Here is a 20,758-nt window from a genome sequence, read left to right on the forward strand (position 1 = left end):
AACAAAATTAACTTGTGCATAAATGGTGTAAAATAACCCAAATGAATGCTGGTTAAAAAAATAAATGTACAAAGTGTAAAGTAAATATGAATAAAACTTAAAACAGCCACAAATAAAATGGAAATAGTCACACAAACAAAAACAAACCAGTAGTGCAATTTAAAACTAATGTAAAAGTTGCGCATAAATGAAGTAAAATAAACCTACAACCAGCATTCATTTGTTAAAGATAAATTAAATAAAGTAAATCTACAAATGTGCAAATAAAGTAAATGAATAAACGCAAAGCAACAAAGTCACAATAAAAATAAGACAAAATTTAAACCAACCAACCAACAGTGCAATTTAAAACAAAATGTAAATGTTGTGCATAAATGCAGTTATGCTGGTTGTAAGAGACAAATTAAATTAATAAAATCTACATAAAGTAAATAAATAAACATTAAATTAGGCAAACAAAAGCTGGTTGTAAACAGAAAAGGGGTAAGGCAATGGTTTGATTAAAATCTTTGCAATGGTGTTCTTTTTTTCCTGCCGCCCTCCCGATCACCAGCCAGATAAAACCACCGCCTAATAACCTTTTCGACTTCTAGCTCTGTTGTCTGAGAGCATGCAGGGTTTCGTCTCACAGCCTCTAAAATAGAAGCATACAGACACAAGGTTAAATACATTTACATTATTGCTTTCTGCCCCTATGTTTTATGTATTTAGATTACATGACACAAAAATTCTTAACAGAATTTAGAACCAGGTTTGTAAGTGATAACAGCAGACAACAGTGCATAACCTTTTATTGTTACCTACCACTTTCCGTCTTGTTTCAGGACTGGATCGAAGATTACTTTCAAGGGAAGTTAGGGACCTTAAATCTTCCACTGGAAAAAGAGTGGGACTTATTTCGTTTTCCTCTGTGATCTCCCTTACATTGTTGGACTTCAGGTCTTGAATCATCCTTACAATGTGTCTTTGCTGCTCCATAACGACTTCAAGCTTGGTTAACACAGCATGAAGAAGTGCTGAAACATTAAACAGTAATTGTAAGGTTATCACTCCATCCCTGCTATGACATAAGCCTTAAACAAACATTGAGACATGGTTTCCCAGACAGGGTTCAGATTAATCCAGGACTAGGCCCTAGTTATATAAGGACATTTAAAAAAAATAAATAAATAAATAATTTCTACAAACAAACCTTGCAAAAACAATACTGTTGTGGTAGAGACAAAAAAAAAATCTTGAGAAAAAACAATGGCACTGATACATATTAAGATGTCAGTACAAGGCGTTTTAAATTGAAGCGTCTGAAACATGCATTTGATTCTGGGACTAGGATAAGCACTGTCTGGTACACCGCCCTTTGTGTGTGAATTAAATAGAACTTACATTTTTTGAATGGATCATCCATTGAATAGCTTCTTCTGGGTGTTTCACGATGCCACAGAGGTTGTGTTGGCTCCTCGGGAGATTGTAGCGTTGATCCTCTTTGCCACGACAATTCACTATAATTTTCTGCTTCTGGACCCATCTGATGGGCAGTCTGGAAAAGAGTCTGAGCTGGTGACTGTGCAGGTAGGTCTATTGCTTGCCGTAACGACTTTCCTAGAGCACTTTCAAAGTTCTGCCATTGAGAGGTAGAGCTTCTTTCCATCAACGCCTGTCTTGAGGTCCCTGGAACCTGTGTCACAGATGGGGACCTTTGGGGTCTGTGTTGTAGAGGACTTGGTTGAACCTCATCTAAAGCAGAGCAAGCTCTTTTTGATAGTGGTTGTATGTATGGGGCTTGCGGCAAATTTTTTTTCGGTGCAATGGCCTCCTCATCTGTATCGTAGTCGTCCAATAGACGCCGGTTTCGTCTACAGAGAAGAAAAGAAAATGAGTAATACATTTAAAGAAACATGGTCCTTTCTACAACTGCAGTGACACAAGACATGTTACACGTCTGTTTTAAAGAATTACATAATTACACAAGCTTACTTCACTTTCCGTTTTGGTGCTCTCAGGGGGTCAGTCTCTGCCTCTGACTGCAGATCCGTTTGTTGCTCTGCAAGAGGCAGCTTCCGACGTGCTTCACTGTAATTATCTATGATAGTGGTAAGAAATAAAAATCAGTATGTTGTTTGCCGGTGAACCTTTAAAATTAAATGTATTGTATACAAAAAGGATTTATACATACTTGCAGTATATAGAATTCTAACTTTATATGCCACCCAAGACTCCTGTGGTTGCTCCAAATTCCTTGTGGCTCTCTGAACTTCTTCACCCTTGTATGGAGGCCATAAACACACTTCGTCCTTTACCCAGATTGCAGGCACAACCTCAACTTCTTCAGTTTCCACAAAGCTCACAATATGGTACATTATTTCTGCAAGCAAAACACAAACACAGACACAAAATAAAAAGGTAATGTAAGGGCAAACACAGTCTACACAAGTATGATGCATAAAGACATGTACTTTGTTCCCAACCACAACATATCCAACTAAATAATAGGGCTGGACGATTAATTGAAAAGTAATCGAAACCGAAATTCAGAAACTCTAACCGACCTTATTTTATCATGTAGGTTATTTTCGGTTTTTACTCCACTTAAAGGAAAACACCACAGTTTTTCAATATTTTACCATGTTTTTCCCTCAACTTAGATGAATTAATACATACCTCTCTTTTATCAATGTGTGCACTTCATCTTTGTACAGTGTGTAGCGAATGTGTTAGCATTTAGCCTAGCCCCATTCATTCCTTAGGATCCAAACAGGGATGAATTTAGAAGCCACCAAACACTTTCATGTTTTCCCTATTTAAAGACTGTTACATGAGTGGTTACACGAGTAAGTATGGTTGCACAAAATAAAACTTGTGTTTGGAGCCATAGGAATGATTGGGGCTAGGCTAAATGCTAACACATTCACAAAGCGCTGTACAAAGATTAAAAGTGCACGCATTGAAAAAAGATGCCCGATTGGGTTTTTACCGCACATTTTGCATGACACGTCAAGTGAATTGTTCATTAATCGTAATCGATGCCAAATGTTAAATTAACCGAGGTTTAGATTTTAGTTCAAATCGTCCAGCCCTACTAAATAAGTACACACACACTTATTTCAACTTCATTGTAAATGTAGAAGGGGGAAAACTGCAAACCTGCCTTGACCCTCAAGCGGTAACCTCACATACTTGCATATATTTTGTCTAAGTTTTGCACATCTGTGCTCCAATGACAGATCTGAAACCACAAAAACTCCTATTTCCTGAGAATTAACTGGGTAATCAAAGAGTGTCTTTCTTGGTATACTCTTTATAAACAACAAATGCATCACCTTTAAACAAAATAATGTTTTGTACCAGAACAACACCAATGTTAATGTCAATACAATTATCACCTTCTGAAGTTTTAATGACCACACCATTCCTACTTAATTGTCTGTACTGCTCAACAGCTCCATCAAACAAGTCTGGTACTGGCCCATCAGTGTGCATGAATTTTGTCTGTGTATTTAATCCCTGTACATCAGTGCTGCTCTTTGAATGTACAGCTTCTATTTCAGACAGCCTTCGAATAACTTGAGTTAGGGGACTGTGCGGTTTCCTAATCATTTTTTTCAACTTCTGCAAGTAATTTTCAAAAGGAAACCCTGATATTAGGTCTAAATGACCATGCAGTCTGACATCACTACTGAGGTGAATCAGTCCATGTATATTGTACACTACAAAATCGGAGCCATACAACTTACTGAAATGCTTAACAAATGAGACTAGCAAAGTGTTGGCAAAGTCATTCATCGTCAAACAGAATGACGGATTTGCTAAAATGCAAATTGCAACAGACAAAAGCATGAAGTTATTGTACACTTGTTCGGCCAGAAAACCTTTAAGAACAACTGGTCCAGTATATAGAAGAAATTGTCTAAATTCTGTTGCTTTCCATTTCAATCTTTCTTTCAGGCTTCTAGGCTTTCTAGCAAATTCAACTGGGACAAAAACTTTTAGATTACATAATCTCTCAGATATAGCTTTAACCTGATGCCCAGAAAGACGACATTGTAAAGGTCCAATACTACTCATCCACAAATCCAAAAGTCTTCGTACCACACCAAGACATACCAAATGCATATAATCATGAGGAAAACTACTAACCATTCCTATATTCGATTCGACCAGAGGTGAATGTCCCAAGTGGTGATCTTCATCTACAGCTTGCCTAAAAGACTCATCAGTCCTTAGAGATGCATTAATCTCAGGGAATGTCATGCGGTGGTTAGAGTAAACACCTGACTGAACACACTTGTCACATCCAGAATAGCCAGTATGATTTTTAATGCATTTGACAAAAGCTCTAGCTGGGGCATCACAGATAACTGATGTTATCTTCAAGCTAAAAGTCTTACCATGTATTACAAAACCATCTTTCAAGTTATTTAACTCCTTCACAAGTGCATCTAGGTATTCTGACAGGGGTGTTAGTTTTTTCACACCACAAAATAAAGCAATAACAAATGGATTATTAACAACACATTCCTGCAAAATACCCAGCACTGGCCAGAACTGAAGAGATGAACTTTTAAACAAAGGTAGACCATCTATATTTAGCTGTAACCTGAATACATGCCTGTCTGGAACTTTAAAAAGACAAGTTTTCAAAAGCTTTGGCAAGGGAGTTTAAAATTCCAAAATAGTAGAAAGAGCCACCTGCTAATGTATTCAGCACATATGCATGTGTTGTTTTGAGCAATGAACGACCATCTTTTGGAAGGAATGGATGATGTACTCTGAGTATACACAAAAGTGCTGTAAGAGCAACCAAAGAAACACCAAACTTAACTGCCCAGCCCGACAAAGAGCTTGACAAATCATTACATGAGAAACCTTCACAATCGTCATCACTAGAATCTTGACTAGAAACCTCATCCTCACTTTCATGAGCATCAGTCTCAAAACTCATATCAATGGCATCTAAAGTTGGCCTCTTTTCAGGCTGACAACTTATTTCTTTTTCCAAAGACTCAAACATCTTATTTACTCTTCTAGCAGCCCTTTTTCGCATGTTACTTCGCTCACTGTATGCCCACATGCTGTCCATTGTGCACTGTAAATGGGAAATGTAGTACTTCTAGCACAGCCACAAATACTGCACGAGAGCCAGAAACTAACTGCACATGAACAATAAACCAATCGTTTACCGTGCAGTAAAATAATCGCTCAAATCTCAGAGTAAATTGGGATTTTAAAATGTAACAACTTACCTTGATGTACTAGAAAATACTCCAACACCAATCGAGTACCGCACTGTAGAAGAATGAATAAAATAAATCTACAGATTAATGGGGATTTTAAAATGCATCAGTTCATAAAGCAGAGGCTAAGTGATACTCTGGCCAAACACAACATTTACTCATCCACATGTCCATGATCATCTTTCAGACTAAGACAGTTTAAACACCCAAAAGTGCATGCATGATGATTTTGTAAGAACAGTATCAGTATTTTCAGTAACTTTATACACGACAATAGGTAGCTTCAGGTAAAGACGCCATCTTGGAATCACGTGATGAGTCCAAGCTGGCGAGTTTAAACACCCAAAAAGTGCATGCATGATTCACAGAAGTAATCTACACGACTCCAATGGGTTAATAAATGTATTCTGTGGGAATCAATGCGATTTTGTAAGAACAGTATCAGTATTTCAAACTTTATACACGACAATAGGTAGCTTCAGGTAAAGACGCCATCTTGGAATCACGCTATGACCAGTGTATAAAGTTTGAAATATAGATACTTTTCGTACAAAATCGCATCGATTACCCACAAAATACCCCAAATTAACCTATTGAGCCGTGTGGATTACATGTGAAAGACAAATTGAGTTTTTGGGTGTTTAAATCTGGAATGTGTTCCCTGGTTCCAGTTTTCTATTGTTATAAAGCTTGGAAGAGTGAGGACATTTACCAAGATAACTCCAAATGTCTTTGTTTGAAAGATGACCATGGACATGTATCTCGGATTGCTTGATGGCGAGTAAATAATGTGGTACATTTATTTATATTTATCAGTATTAAAAGCATCAACTTACCTCAATGTAACGTTAATCCAAAAGTTGGTAGACTCACTCCAAGAACTCCAAAAAACAAACAATTCGCGTCGCGTGATGATCAAACTCTGAACAGCAGTTTGAATATTCCCTCCGTAACGCGTGTGTAAATATAGGTGGCTGGTCGCTACCTACTTCCGGATGAGGTAAAAGTACCGCGAGAGCGAGAAATCACACGTAGAAGTCTAACATCATGTGACGTCATCCGCCTGTGGTGATTGTTGATTTATTTCTTTATTTCAGTAAAAAAGATCATGTTCTGGTTTTTAGGTTTTGTAAGTTCACAGCCAACCTATTTTTAAAGTCTACCCTTTAAATGCATTGCAAGGTTAAACAATAGGACTTCAGAATATGGTTTTAAAGAAATGTACAGGTATATTTTAATACAGCCAAAACTGATGTTATAATATTACAAAAGTAGGCTTTACAGGGTTAATTACTTTGTAGTCCTCATTTTAAATAGCCTTTGATGCGTTTCTGCGACAGGAATAAATATTTTAAAGGAATTAAAAACTGCAAGAAAACATTTTATGTTATTAAAACTGGTTGGATAAAATTAACCTTATAATGGTATATACCTATAAAAGAAAATAGAATCCCCACATCTTGTTTTACTGAACAGCATGGATCTTTTTGCTTTTTGGCTAACCAGAACCTACCCATATCTCAGCCGACTATTTACTCTTTTCTGGCAGACCAAACTCAAACTTCTTTATTTTTTCGAATTTTTTTTCATTTTTTGTCAAATTTATCAGCTTTTCCCTGCAAGTCCACCTGTTTGAGGCTTTTATGGGTGATTTGTTTCTTAATAATAATAATAATAATAATAATAATTGTAATTATAATAATTATAAATTTTGCAACTAACATTTATTTTGACACTCAATTAATCTAATGATTTTTATCAATTAATTGAATAAAAAATAAAGTTTTATAATTAGATGTTTTGCTTAATTTTACTGTATAAAACGCTAATTCAGGGTATTTATGTATAAAAATGTACTTAAAACAAATGCAAAAGTCACAAATTGAGTTTAACAATCTTTAATTTAGACATTTTAAAGCTTATAGTAGCTGTTTGTTGACGAGTGCATGTGGGATTTCAGCTTGAACACATTCACTCATGCTGGATTTCTTCTTTCTGTAAAAAACAAAACAAAAAATCATTTGAGTACGAAAGATGAAGCAATTTGTGTAAATCAACATTTGGATTTCTAAGTTGACAAACACTTAAAAAAATCTATATAAATTATAAAAAGATTTTTATGATATAAACATCTAGAATATATAATGAATTGAATTTTGTATAATAATGGAATGATATTTGCATAAATTAAATATACAAACATTGAAAACAAGCATTTGAACATAGTAAAGCCACAGTAAATCACGTTTGAGAACAGATAAGTTACTGTTGTAGGCAAATGCTATTAAAAGAGAATGAAACGGAGAAACGCAGCAAGTTAACAGACTTAATGAAAAAAAAATGAAAAAATATGCTTTGGTGTATAAATGCTGTTATTTGCTGCTTTTAGATTTAGTGTTTGTTCTCACCATTTTAATTGAATCATGACGATGTTGTGATCGAGTCGATTAGGCAACCTGATGCTCGCGAGTCACGACAGAACAGATCCAGTGCGACTGTCCAGAAGTTACAAACAAACAGTTTACACAATAACACTTCATTAAACTACACCATTTTCACATGATGAGGATGACGGCATTCGCTCACAACCAATTTCATTATTGATTATTATCGATTCGATTAGTTGTTGCAGCTGAAGACTGTCCCCTAAACATCTACCACCCCCTGCTGTCCACATTAAAATGAATTGATGCTAAAGTTCAATATTGCAGTTAAATGGATTACTGGCTGAAAAGGTTTAAGAACCTCCTCTAGCTGGTTCCCTCAAGTGCTTCCTGCTAGCAGTGATGATGAAATTAAAAATTAAAAATGAAAAATTAAATGAAGTGTTAACAGCTGTTGTGTCTGTGTGTTACAGACTCAGAATATGACTCCCTTCACACCAAGCCAGGAGGTAGAGCCAAATAAAGAAAATGCCCCAGCAGTAGACACAGTTCCTGCTGTAGAAGAGCTTACAACTGTGGATGAGAAACCAGCTCCACCTCATGTTCCAGCTGTAGAACAGAGTCCAGCTCCACCTCATGTTCCAGCTGTAGAACAGAGTCCAGCTCCACCTCATGTTTCAGATGTGCAAGATGTATCCATGGCTGCAGCACTTCAGAAGCGCTTAACCATATACATGTTGGAGTCTGCAGATTTTGAAATGCAGATCCAGTAGAAAATCCACCCCGGTGAAGCGAATACAATTTAATGGATGCTGATTGGGAGTGAAAACAACTTTGAAATAATTAACATGATTTCAGATCCTGATCTTCTGCAAGCCAAAGTGAGCAAACACACACACACACACACACACACACACACACACGCACACAGTAATATTATATTTAGGAATGATTTGTAATAAGTGGTTGTAGTAACGAGTGTATTATTATGTTAAATAATATTATATTAATATAATGATTTGGTTTTGGTCATGTGGTAACAAAACCCCACCCACCAATTCCTCATTTACATCTATTCATAAACACACACATCACTTCTCTATTCACTCTTTATATGCACGTGACACACCTGTGATAGAAGTGTATATGTGTGTGTTTGTGTGCAGGTGGATGAAATGAACATGATCCTAAAAACAGGAGAAGCAGGAGTCAAGTTGGTGAGTATCCACACACACCCACACACACACACACACACGATGTGTAGACTAAAACCCCTCTGCATTTTTCTTTTAGGAAACAAAGATGCTCTTTGGTGCAAAAAAAAGAGAAAGAACAAGAAGAAGAAGAAGAAGGAAAAAATATATAATAATAATAATTCTACATTATCATTTAATTCTTTCTTTATAAATAATAATAAAATATAAGTATGATATTAATCTTGCATGTTATTATATTTTTTATGTTTATATATTAAGTTTTAATTTTTTTATTAATAATTATTAATTATATAAATATTTATATAAAAATGTTTGTGCAGAAAAAATGTTCACTTTAAAGTTCAATTCAGTTTGTTTTAAAAAAAGAAAAAGTATTCTCAGATACAGGGCCGGCGCTGGCTATAGGGAGAGCAGGCAATCGCAGAGGGCCGAGGGCTTAGATGAGAGGCCTCCATGACGGTAACAAACCTATACACTAGTTCACCAAATAAAGACGTGCAGCATACAACTAGACTCTATGTCCACTGGATATAAATAACTGTCACTCACCTGAAGTGGAACTGGTTAATATCACCTTTTAAATGTGGGTTATTTAAGATGGATCTTCACTTTGACTGTTGATTTGGTTAAATAGTGCATCATCATCTTCTATTGGCTTTTCCCATTAGGGGTCCCCACAGCGGATCATCTGTCTCCATACCCATCTTTCAACCCAAATACCTGCATGTCCTACTTCACCACATCCATAAACCGCCTCCTTGGCCTTCCTCTTTTCCTCCTTCTTGGTGGCTCCATCCTCAGCATTCTTCTAGCGATATACCCCATGTCCCTCCTCTGAACATGTCCAAACCATATCAATCTCGCCTCCCTCACCTGGTCTCCAAAACGTCCTACCTGCGCTGGCCCTCTAATAAACTCGTTTCTAATCTTGTCCATCCTCGTCAGTGAAAACTCAACATCTTCAGCTCTGCTACCTCCAGCTCCACCTCCTGTCTTGTACTCAATGCCACTGTCTCTAAACCATAGAACATCGCAGGTCTCACCACAGTCCTATAAACTTTTCCTTTCACTCTCACAGATACTCTTCTATCACAAGAAATAAATAGTTATATAGTGCATATTTAGTGTTTTTGCAAATGCAATTATATTCATATCCAGCTAAATGAAAATGACATTTTCTGCTTCAATTTTACTGTAGAGAGTCAACAAAAATGTTCCCAAATAGTGGGTCAGTGTGTCACCATAAATAAATTACTGAACGTGTTATCATCAAACAAAAATATCAAAATAAATAATTAATTATCAGTGTAGCTAGCTAATGACATTACTAACAGTATTTAAATAATTTGCAAAGGAATAGGAAGAAATAGCTTTTTACTTTATTTTATTGTTGACCTTAGTTAGAGGTTAATGAACATTTAAGTAATTTTATAAAAGTACTGATAACAGAATTTGTGTATATATATATATATATATATATATATATATATATATATATATATATATATATATATATAGCCTACCCTGCTTTAACATTCTGGACTCATTACAGCTGTTACCTGCCGAAGTATCACAGAGCTGGGTCTCTGAAAATGAGTTTCACTGGTTATTTGTATCTTTTGTTTAACAGACATTTAAACAAAATGAAGGAAGAGGGCCTTCAATATAGATTTTGCAAATATCTAGAACATATATATAATAATCATTTAATAATCATAAAAATAATCATTTGCTTTTAAAAGCCACCCGCCTTGATTCTACCCCCCTATTTCTACACGAAGTGATCAGTCTTTTAAAGCGTCCCGCACAATAATGTAATGCAAATACAAAGTTTAATACATTAAACATTTACATTTTTATATTACATTCAATATTATTTTCATGCATTAAACAATACATATGTGCAAACATGTTATATAGATGATATGGACAGTGTTGTGTAGTGAACATTGAATCCTGAAACACTGAAAAGAAAAAAAAACTGCCGTTGTCATAGAGACCTGTACACAAACATCATGTCTCGGAATTTAGATATTCATTTGTTGCCTGTTTGAAGGAGAAGAAGGAAGAAGAAAACAAGAAGAATTAAAAACTCATCTTTTCACTACAATTAGTTTCATTACACTGACTTTTTTTCACTTCTGGCAGTGATGGATTTCACATCAGCTAACGGCAAGTTGTCTATTTGTAACTTTTAGATTCTTGTTGTAAATGTAAATCTTCTTTTTCTTCTGCTCCCATTAGTGGTCACTACAGCGGATTATCCGTCTCCATACTACTCTGTTTCTTTAAATGTACTGTGTAGTAGGAATGTTATTCAATGTTAGAAATATCACTTTTACACGAATAGAAATGGAGGGTGGTTTCTGACTCGTGAGGTTTTTGTATTAAGTGACAAAAGCGGAAGACTTCCAATGTGGATAAAAAATGTACTATATCCTGTCATATCAGTAATTTATGGACTATTTTTTAACCAGGACAACACTTTAATGAAAAACAGTACAAGCCACTAAAGAGAAAAATGACACATGAAGCTCATGAACAACCTGAGCTCCAGACCAAAAAGAGAGGTATGAGAAAGAAAACAGGATCCTACCCTGCTTTAACATTCTGGACTCATTACAGCAGTTACCTGACGAAGTATCTCTGAAAATGAGTTTCACCAGTTATTTGTATCTTTTGTTTAACAGACATTTATGATCACTACATCCTGGGAGAGCTGCTTGGGTATGGAAGCTTTGGTTGCGTCTACGCAGGGGTTCGAATATCAGATGGTAAAAAGGTGAATATCAGCACAAATACATTTAACTGGCAATGAATGAAAAAAAATAGGTTCGATGCTTTGTTATATTCATTCACGGAAATCAAGTCCTTTGTTTATATCCAAGTTTAAATAGACAGACGTTTGTTATCTCATTGGTGAGTTACTCTTGGTAACTGAAATGAAGTTCTATGGGAGCAATGACTTCAACTTCTTTTCCTCTTTTTGCAGGTGGCCCTGAAAATCATGAACAAAATAAATAATCATCAAAACATCACCATTGTAAGTGAACTTAATTTCTTTTTGTACTTTTGTGAACTAGAGGTTTATGATTTAAATCATCATTGGATGGCTGTTATGGTTTTTATTTATTTCACATTTTGATCAGCTTCATTCAGAATCCAGTACTACTGAACCCAATCCAGTACTACTGTATTCATTTCCACTCTGTTTTTAGGCCGGTGACGCACGCAGCCTGCCTGTTGAGGTGGCATTATTAGAACTCGTGTGCAAGCCGCCTCATTGTCCATTCGTAATACAGCTGCTAGAATGGTTTGAGACACCTGATGCCATCATCTTGGTCCTGGAGCGGCCCGACCCCTGTGTTGACCTTTTCGACTTTTTGACGAATAACATAATGATTGAAACTGAAATTATATTTATCGTGCAGCAAATTGTTCTTGCCGCATGTCACTGCCGTAATCAAGGTGTGTTTCATCGAGACATCAAAGCTGAAAATGTTCTCTTGAACCTCTGACTCTTCAAGTCAAGCTGATTGATTTCGCTTAGGCGTCCTACATAAGGACACCACATACACTGAACATGCTGGTAATTACACCTCTAAGATGAACAGATTTGATGCTGCATCATCAGATCTTGTAATCTTACTGATGATATTCTTTCTGTCTTTCACACAGGCACTGACATTTACATCCCACCTGAATGTTATGTTGATAAAGAATACGAGGCGGAACCTTTCACCATCTGGGGTCTGGGCGTGCTCTCATACATATTATTGTGTAGAATGCAGCCCTTTGGTGGAGAAAAAGAAATTGTTGAAGGCCACCTGTTCATCCCTGATGAGTTGTCCAAAGGTGTGAAGATTATTTGCATTTAATCCTGTACAAAAATCTGAAAAAAACTATACTGTGAAAAAGGTTTAACTATAATAATTATCATATGAATTAGATGTTCTGGTTACCAAATGGACGTTTTAAACAATATACATTACTGCACACACACAGCTTCCCAAGATTTCATTGGGTGGTGCCTGCAAAGAGACCCTAATAGCCGACCAACCCTCAATCAGATCCTCGGACATCACTGGTTCAGGAGGCAAGGTCAGTAAGGACAAATAGTAAAGACCTAAATTAAGTGAAGTCAGTTAGTGTAAAATAAAGATGTCCAGTTTATGTGATCGGTATTACATTGGTACCTAGCTTTGCAATAATAGAGATGGCTTTGCTAACAATATTATATGCAAAAGAAATAATTTAAAATAATTACATAAAAAGTTAAAGAAAAATATCTAGTATTTATTGCAGTTGAAGGTCATATTTATTATGTTTTATTTAATATATATCTGTATTTTGTTTTACAGGAAAGGTCCAATGGGCTCTCTTTGGGCAGAACGAATCTTCTCGACATCTCCTCAGTACCACCTGTGTGTAAAATAAAAAATAAATATGTGCTTTTCCTATTAAAAAAAGAGTTGTAGTGTAGAGTTGACTGATTGTACTCTTAGCTCATGACCTATTTACCAACTACCAGGATGTGTTCTTTTGATAAGGGTGTCTGCCAATGGCAGAAATGTACATTTTTGTTTCTAAAACAAACCAAACAAACAAAAACAATTAATCAATAATTATGAAGCAACTTCATGCAGCTAGAAGCGTGTCAATTCACAGTAGTAAAGATCTTCTGCCACTGCATGCCACATGATGATCTCCTCTAGAACGTCCGAGCACACAAACACAGAGAATCGGACCCATTGCAAAGAACAATGGTAAACAGATGGGTGTTTTGCTGAGTCTGCTAATGTAGCAGTCTGACCAGCAAACAGTACAGGTGCAGTTTGGGGGAAGCTACGTGTGATCTCGAGACATCACATGCTAAAGCCCTCAGTCAAAATATCATGAGACACAAATCAGTTTTTGCAAGCACCCTTCACATTGCGCTAAAACAGGGAAACCAATTTGGATTTCACGTCCAACGTCTGAACCTCTTGGCCATCGCAGCAGCAGATCTCTGCCCCATTTAAGCCCTAAACATAATTACAATAATGAACTCAGCAGAAGAAGCAACAGCAACTGCACTTTTGACAGTCTGGAGTTGACACATGGTAAGAATTCTTTAATGCTGCACACAGAAACCTTGTTAGATTTCAAAACCAACACCTTCACCAATTGGGCATTACATTAAATCTCATTAAAAAGTCGTTATGTTAGATTATAGCGTCACCTGAATACTGCACTTCCCAAATAATTCTGAAGGAATGCTCTGAATGTCCTACATAACATCTGATCTTAACCAAGTGACAAAAAAAGAAATAAATTCACCTTATTAGCTAATTAGTGATACTTTGGAGCAGCTCATTCTTAAAACTAGGCACTGACTTCAAAGAAAAGAGATTGTGCTGCTGGCATCAAATTCATAATTCTGGAATTGCATTTTGTAAAAGACACACAGGAACAGAGATTCAAAGTTGTGCATGTAGTGAATATTGTTTGCTTTCCAATGTCCAACTTGTGCAATGTCCAACCCCTCAGCCTTCAGCGCAGCGCGACTGATATCCCATTGTTCGGAGGTGTTAATGTTTAACAATAAATTTAATAAAAAAATCATTCTAAAGGTCTGAGCCTCAAGCATTGATTTTAGATCACTGTTTTTCAATGGAAAACATATAACGAATGTATTTGCTGAACCTGTGTAAGCAGTACACACCAACAACATGCATACAAAAATGCAGTACTTACACAATTATTGTAATAACGAGTCACAAATGCATCCACTGCTGATAATCCCAGTTTATTAGGAAAGATAAGGCTCCACTGAACAACATGCTGTAAAGCATTTTTGCTCAAACCAAACAATAGTGTTGTAATTTAGACGGTTATTCTTTTGTTACGTATTGTTTGTATATGTTTCAGAATAACTTTCGCATAAAAAACACTATCATGGTGGTAAAAAAAACCAAATATGGCTGGTAGAATATAGTGTTACAAAACAAATGAGACAACCTATTAAAAAAAAAAAAAGGTAGAAGATTCGGAATCTTGGACTTTAGTCTACACTCTACGTTCTGCACCACCTATCATTTTACACCTTTTATTTTCAGCCAGTAGCATTATGGAAACAAAATAATTGATGTAAAATGTAGCCAATTAGTGCAGGTATTGCTTACCTCGGCTCGCAGAAGATCAGGATCTGAAATCATGTTAATGATTTCAAAGTTGTTTTCACTCCCAATCATTACATTTTATTCGCTTCAGCCAGGTGGATTTTCTCTATCAGAGGCAACAGGTGATTATCTGCAGACAGAGAGAGAGAGAGAGAGAGAGAGAGAGAGAAAGAGAGAGAGAGAGAGACTGAAACTGCGTGTGTGTGTGTAAGTCAAGTCAAGTCAAGTAAAGTTTATTTGTATAGCGCTTTTCACAACAGACATTGTCTCAAAGCTGCTTTACACAAATCAACAGTGATGGTGAATGGTGTGAATTTGTCCCTGATGAGCAAGCCGTGGCGACTGTGGCAAGGAAAAACTCCCTTAGATGTTATGAGGAAGAAACCTTGAGAGGAACCAGACTCAAAAGGGGAACCCATCCTCATCTGGGTGACATCAAGAGTTTGATCATAAATTTTTCAACAATAACAAGAACTAACATGATTACTGGAGTATAAGATTATAAGTGATGTTCTTTCTGCAGTCTTATACAGTCTATATGGTTAGTAGCTCCGAGTTTTATGAGCTCAGCATTTGTGATCACCACAGATCCAGCATCAGCTTCTCCATGCCAGAGCCTTTAAACACTCCAGGAGGTCCAATGTCAAAACTCCACACATGTAGCGGGATCCAAATGGCACTGGTACGTCTCTAGATGGTTCGGGATGTTTGTGAGTTCGCCATCTACTTTTTCAAAGGTCCGTAATCATCACGAGGTGGGAGGTGACTGGAGCTGGCCAAACCTCAGGGTGTCTCGGGATGGGGAGAGAAAGAGAAGCAGTGGAGAGGAATTAGCATAGCTGCTGTTCATGATATTAACAGCACAAGTTGATAATGTGCATGTGATCAGATGTTCTGGAGCACAAGGTTATGATGTGATGTGTGTTATGTGTAGGCTTTGCTAAAAAGATATGTTTTTAATCTACACTTAAACTGGGAGAGTTTGTCTGAGCCCCGAACACCGTCAGGAAGACTATTCCAGAGTTTAGGAGCTAAATGTGAAAATGCTCTACCACCTTTAGTGGACTTTGCTATTCTAGGAACTACTAGAAGCCCAGAGTTTTGAGATCTCAGGGAGCGTGGCGGATTGTAGCGTGTTAAAAGACTGGATAGATACCTGGGAGCCAAACCATTTAGTGCTTTATAAGTGAGAAGTAATAGTTTGTGGTCTATTCGAAACTTAACAGGAAGCCAATGTAGGGACGATAAGATCGGGGTTATGTGATCATATTTTTTTGACCTTGTAAGAACTCTGGCTGCTGCATTCTGGACTAACTGAAGCAAGTGTAAGTGTAACACCTACGTGCCATCTGGTTCCGCATTTCAAAATCTGCAGACTCCAACATGTATATGGTTAAGCGCTTCTGAGGTGCTGCAGCCATGGATACATCCTGCACATCTGGAACATGAGGTGGAGCTGGACTCTGTTCTACAGCTGGAACTTGAGGTGGAGCTGGACTCTGTTCTACAGCTGTAACATGAGGTGGAGCTGGACTCATCCACAGATGTAAGTTCTTCTACAGCAGGAACTGTGTCTACTGCTGGGGCATTTTCTTTATTTGGCTCTACCTCCTGGCTTGGTGTGAAAGAGGGAGTCATATTCTGAGTCTGTAACACAAAGACACACACAGCTGTTAACACTTCATTTCATTTTGTTTTCATCAGATCATCATCACTGCTAGCAGGAGGCTCTTGAGGAACCAGCTAGAGGAGGGTCTTTAACCTTTTCAGCCAGTAACCCATTTAACTGCAATATTGAACTTCAGCATCAAATCATTTTAATGTGGACAGCACGGGGTGGTAGATGTTTAGGGTACAGTCTTCACCTGCACATTCTTCATCCTCTGCATGTTATGGACAGGGTTATCCTGGTGTTCTGGTCTCAGTAAGGTCTTCTGCTTGTTAATGAAGACCTGGGTGTGGTGGTTCCTCTCATTCTCGCGCTCCTTACGAGACTTAAAGTGTTGGATGGAGCTGTAACACAACAGAGACACTGCTCTTACACACTGCTGTTAGTCTTTATGCCGACACCAGAAAAATTACTCCCTGATGCTGACTGAAATCCCCTCATATGACCAAACCCACACTTTATATTAATAGCTTACACTTTATGGCCGTTAAGAAGTTTGCCATTGAGTTTATTGTTGTTTATTGTTATTCAGATCCAAACAGTTTAAAGCACAAACCCTGCATGACAGGATCTTCCCAAAGACTGAAAACAGGTCAAAAAGGGCCATGCTGTCAATCTTCTCCAGGTCCAAGTTCTTGATGAACAAGTATCCGATGCCACTTTTCCTCATGGTGGAATCCCACTGAGACCACATGACTCCCATAGGGTTCCCCATAAGGAGCTCACAATTAAGTGTTGCCAACGCTCGCTCAGCTGAGGAAACAACATTCATTAGTACAACATTAGTATATTGGGGTTTAATGAGGATTTAATTACCATCGGCTCGCTGGTAAAAGTTGACGTAGGCGTAACTGAGTGAAACGCTGGTGTTCCAGTTCCTGCAGATCCGGATGGAGTGAACGTGGCCCACAGAGCTGAATTTCTCCATCAGCATGTTTTCTGTCACTTCATGGTGCAGATCACCAACATACAGTGCTGAAATACTGGAATTCATTTTATCTAAACAAACAACAAACAAACAAACAGTCAGTTATAAACAAGAGCAAAAACACCAAACCTACAGTCTTAAACAGAAAAACATCACTATGAGTGAACTTCAATCAGTTTCTATTTTGAAATGTTGAAAGATTGTAAAACATACAGGTTTAAAGGATCTTATATTTCTACATTTCTCAGTACAATAATAAAGTTAACAAAAAGCACAAAACAGTCTAAAAAGTATTCAGAATAACTATATATATATATATATATATATATATATATATAGCAAAGCTACTTATCAGGTACCTGATAATCAGTAGTAGATGAATAGTTATAATGTTTATCAGTCGCTGCTGCTGCTTTTATTGCTTCTGTGTGTTTGTTTGATGGTTGTCAAAGAGATACTAGAATTTTTATGATGACGTCATAGACACTTTTCTGCAGTATCACTCTGGTCACATGACCAGTTGGACACATAAATCACAGACACTTAAATCACAAACATTATAAAAAAACAATTTTACTACATAACTAACTTTAAATATTAATATGATAAAAATAAAAATGGTCCTGAATCCTGCATGTACACAAAACAGACCAATGAATCCCATTTAAAATGCTTTCAGTGATTCTACATCCTGCACCTGATCTACACTGTGTGGACAAATGTATTGGGACACGTGACTTTTCCACACCACATCAGTAATGAGTTTCGTTTAGTCTAAATTTGATAAAAATAAAGAATAAAAGAGCGATAATATTTCCAGAAATGTTGCAGTGAGCAGAAATGGACATTTCGGCTAATGAATAAAGATCTGATTTCCCTTTTGAAAAAAAAAAAATCTTAAATCCAATAAAAGACAATATGACTCTAAAATATAAAAATAAAGAATGAGCATTGATAATGTAAGTGCAGGCTGTATAATGGTGGGGGTGGAGGTAGGGGGCGCTACAGCAGTAGGAGTGGAGTAAAGCAGGTGGAACACTTGCAGCAGGTGAAACACTTACGACCTGGTAAAAGAACAATAAAGAGTGTGGAACACAGGTTTTATTTACCTTTTAGTCTTGATGTTTTTTACAGATCTAAATAAGAAGAAACATTGAAAATCTAACATTCACACATTAACATGTTTAATCCACAATCATCTCTGTACACTAGTGAGAGTCTGAGGGCAGAAGTGAAGTGATATGAAGATCTATAAATATAACACACTTTAACATTAAAATTAGTAATAAATATTCTCATAAAGGCAACATTTCAAGGCAATAAAAACAAAACATGTCCACTGTAATGTTTTTTCTTGCCTGCCATGTTTTAGATGAGTTACACAGGTCATAAATAAAAACTGTAGTTTCCACTATTTGATCACTAGATGAGACATGGGAGAAGAAAAATGCAAACATTGTTCAGGGATGTAAATAGCAGTATCACTTATATATATATATTTACTTGAGACGTCACTCATCGTCCCCTAAAGCCTTGTGTGACTTTTTCAACATTTCTGGGACATTTGAAACATGTTTAGGCTTTTTAGCTAAAAAATACTGACTACATTTACATACTAGTTACACTAACACAAGACTTGACCACTACTTAATAAGCTACTGTATGTTACTGTACTATAAACACACGTACACTCTCTAAACAATAAAACATTATTAATATGACAGATAATGGCTTTTAATCACATAATAAACACTATAACCCAGCCATTGGGGGGGCACAAGCCAGTGCACCCTTAGTCAAGTCAAGTCAAGTCAAGAGGCTTTTATTGTCATTCCTACTATACACAGTGGTACACAGTACACAGTAAAAATGAGACAACGTTTTTCCAGAACCCTGGTGCTACACTAAACAACAACAAACAAAACAACATAGAGCTACAACACAAGTTACATAAAGTGCATCGAGTGCAACCTGGTGCAAACAGTGCAGACAGACAGTGCAGACAGACGACACAAGACAAGACACAAAACCCTATATAGCGCCGACCAGTAAACCTACTGTATACTTGATTATACAGTACTGCACAAGAAAACTGTAAAAAACTATACAAAATAAAAACTATATCCCAGAAGTGACTATAAACAGTACAATGTAGTGCAAAAAATACAGCAGCAGTCAAAGGTGCAAAAAAACAGCATGTAAATAGTGCGGTCCCAAGCCGGGTAAATGGGGAGGGTTGCGTTAGGAAGGGCATCCAGCGTAAAACATGTGCCAAATCAAATATGCGGATCACAAATGAGAATTTCATACCGGATCGGTCAAGGCCCGGGTTAACAACGACCGCCACAGGTATCGTTAGCCGACAGGGTACCGGTGGAAATTGGGCTACTGGTGGCCGAAGGAGGAGTAGGAGAGGAGGAAGACGTCTACAGAGACAGCAGGAAAAGGAGCAGTGTAGGAGAGTAGAGGTTCGGGTTGGTACTTTAAATGTTGGTACTATGACGGGTAAAGGGAGAGAGGTAGCTGATATGATGGAGAGGAGAAAGGTAAATATGTTGTGTGTTCAGGAGACCAAGTGGAAAGGGAGTAAGGCCAGGAACATTGGAGGTGTGTTTAAACTGTTTTATCATGGTGTGGATGGGAAGGAAATGGTGTAGGGGTGATTCTGAAGGAAGAGTACAGTAAGAGTGTAGTGGAGGTGAAGAGAGTTTCTGATAGGGTGATGATCGTGAAGGTGGAAGTTGAAGGATGATGATAAATGTCATCAGTGCCTATGCTCCACAAGTTGGCTGTGAGATGGAGGAGAAGGAAGATTCTGGAGTGAATTAGATGAAGTGGTAGATGGTGTACCTAGGAAAGAACGATTGGTGATTGGGGCAGACTTTAATGGGCATGTAGGTGAAGGGAACAGAGGTGATGAGGAGGTGATGGGTAGGTATGGTTTTAAGGAGAGGAATGTGGAAGGGCAGATGGTGGTAGATTTTGCTAAAAGGATGGAAATGGCAGTGGTGAACACGTATTTTAAGAAGAAGGAGGATCATAGGGTGACGTATAAGAGTGGAGGAAGGTGCACACAGGTGGACTATGTGCTATGCAGGAGATGCAACCTGAAGGAGATTGGAGACTGTAAGGTGTTGGCGGGGACAGTGTAGCTAGACAGCATCGGAT

The 20,758-nt window shown here is 37.3% G+C and overlaps 4 protein-coding genes and 1 long non-coding RNA gene across 5 annotated transcripts in view; 2 read left to right on the forward strand and 3 right to left on the reverse strand.

The window, feature by feature from the left end:
• LOC124390066 (polyadenylate-binding protein 1-like 2) overlaps positions 1-17,710 on the reverse strand; it is a gene marked incomplete at its 3' end in the record, with an annotated part of 369,871 nt that extends 352,161 nt beyond the window's left edge. The window contains exons 1-2 of the mRNA XM_046855759.1: positions 17,479-17,710; positions 17,219-17,415 (exon numbers count right to left, since the gene is read on the reverse strand). Coding sequence (XP_046711715.1) covers positions 17,219-17,415; positions 17,479-17,656 — 375 coding nt within the window. The remainder of the gene's footprint in view (positions 1-17,218; positions 17,416-17,478) is intronic.
• The window catches only part of LOC124389743, a 379,509-nt gene that overhangs the window by 205,358 nt on the left and 153,393 nt on the right, over positions 1-20,758 (reverse strand). The gene's annotated exons all lie outside the window — the stretch shown is intronic.
• Positions 495-6,206, reverse strand: LOC124389738. Its single transcript, XM_046855200.1, has 7 exons — positions 6,068-6,206; positions 5,241-5,283; positions 2,174-2,362; positions 1,975-2,080; positions 1,384-1,853; positions 805-1,016; positions 495-634 (listed from the first exon to the last, which is right to left on the reverse strand). Exons 3-7 carry the CDS (start codon positions 2,355-2,357, stop codon positions 626-628), a joined length of 981 nt encoding a protein of 326 aa, XP_046711156.1. The 5' UTR covers positions 2,358-2,362; positions 5,241-5,283; positions 6,068-6,206; the 3' UTR covers positions 495-625.
• LOC124389764 (serine/threonine-protein kinase pim-2-like) lies at positions 10,923-12,350 on the forward strand. Its single transcript, XM_046855237.1, has 5 exons — positions 10,923-11,004; positions 11,310-11,402; positions 11,523-11,614; positions 11,825-11,875; positions 12,051-12,350. The coding sequence occupies exons 1-5, from the start codon at positions 10,983-10,985 to the stop codon at positions 12,348-12,350; spliced, it is 558 nt and encodes a 185-aa protein (XP_046711193.1). The 5' UTR covers positions 10,923-10,982.
• Positions 12,382-13,298, forward strand: LOC124389748. Its single transcript, XR_006926630.1, has 4 exons — positions 12,382-12,421; positions 12,511-12,687; positions 12,838-12,933; positions 13,194-13,298. It is a non-coding gene; the product is annotated as an uncharacterized LOC124389748 (long non-coding RNA).

The sequence above is a fragment of the Silurus meridionalis genome, chromosome 8 (assembly GCF_014805685.1).
Source record: "Silurus meridionalis isolate SWU-2019-XX chromosome 8, ASM1480568v1, whole genome shotgun sequence".
Lineage (NCBI taxonomy): Eukaryota > Metazoa > Chordata > Actinopteri > Siluriformes > Siluridae > Silurus > Silurus meridionalis.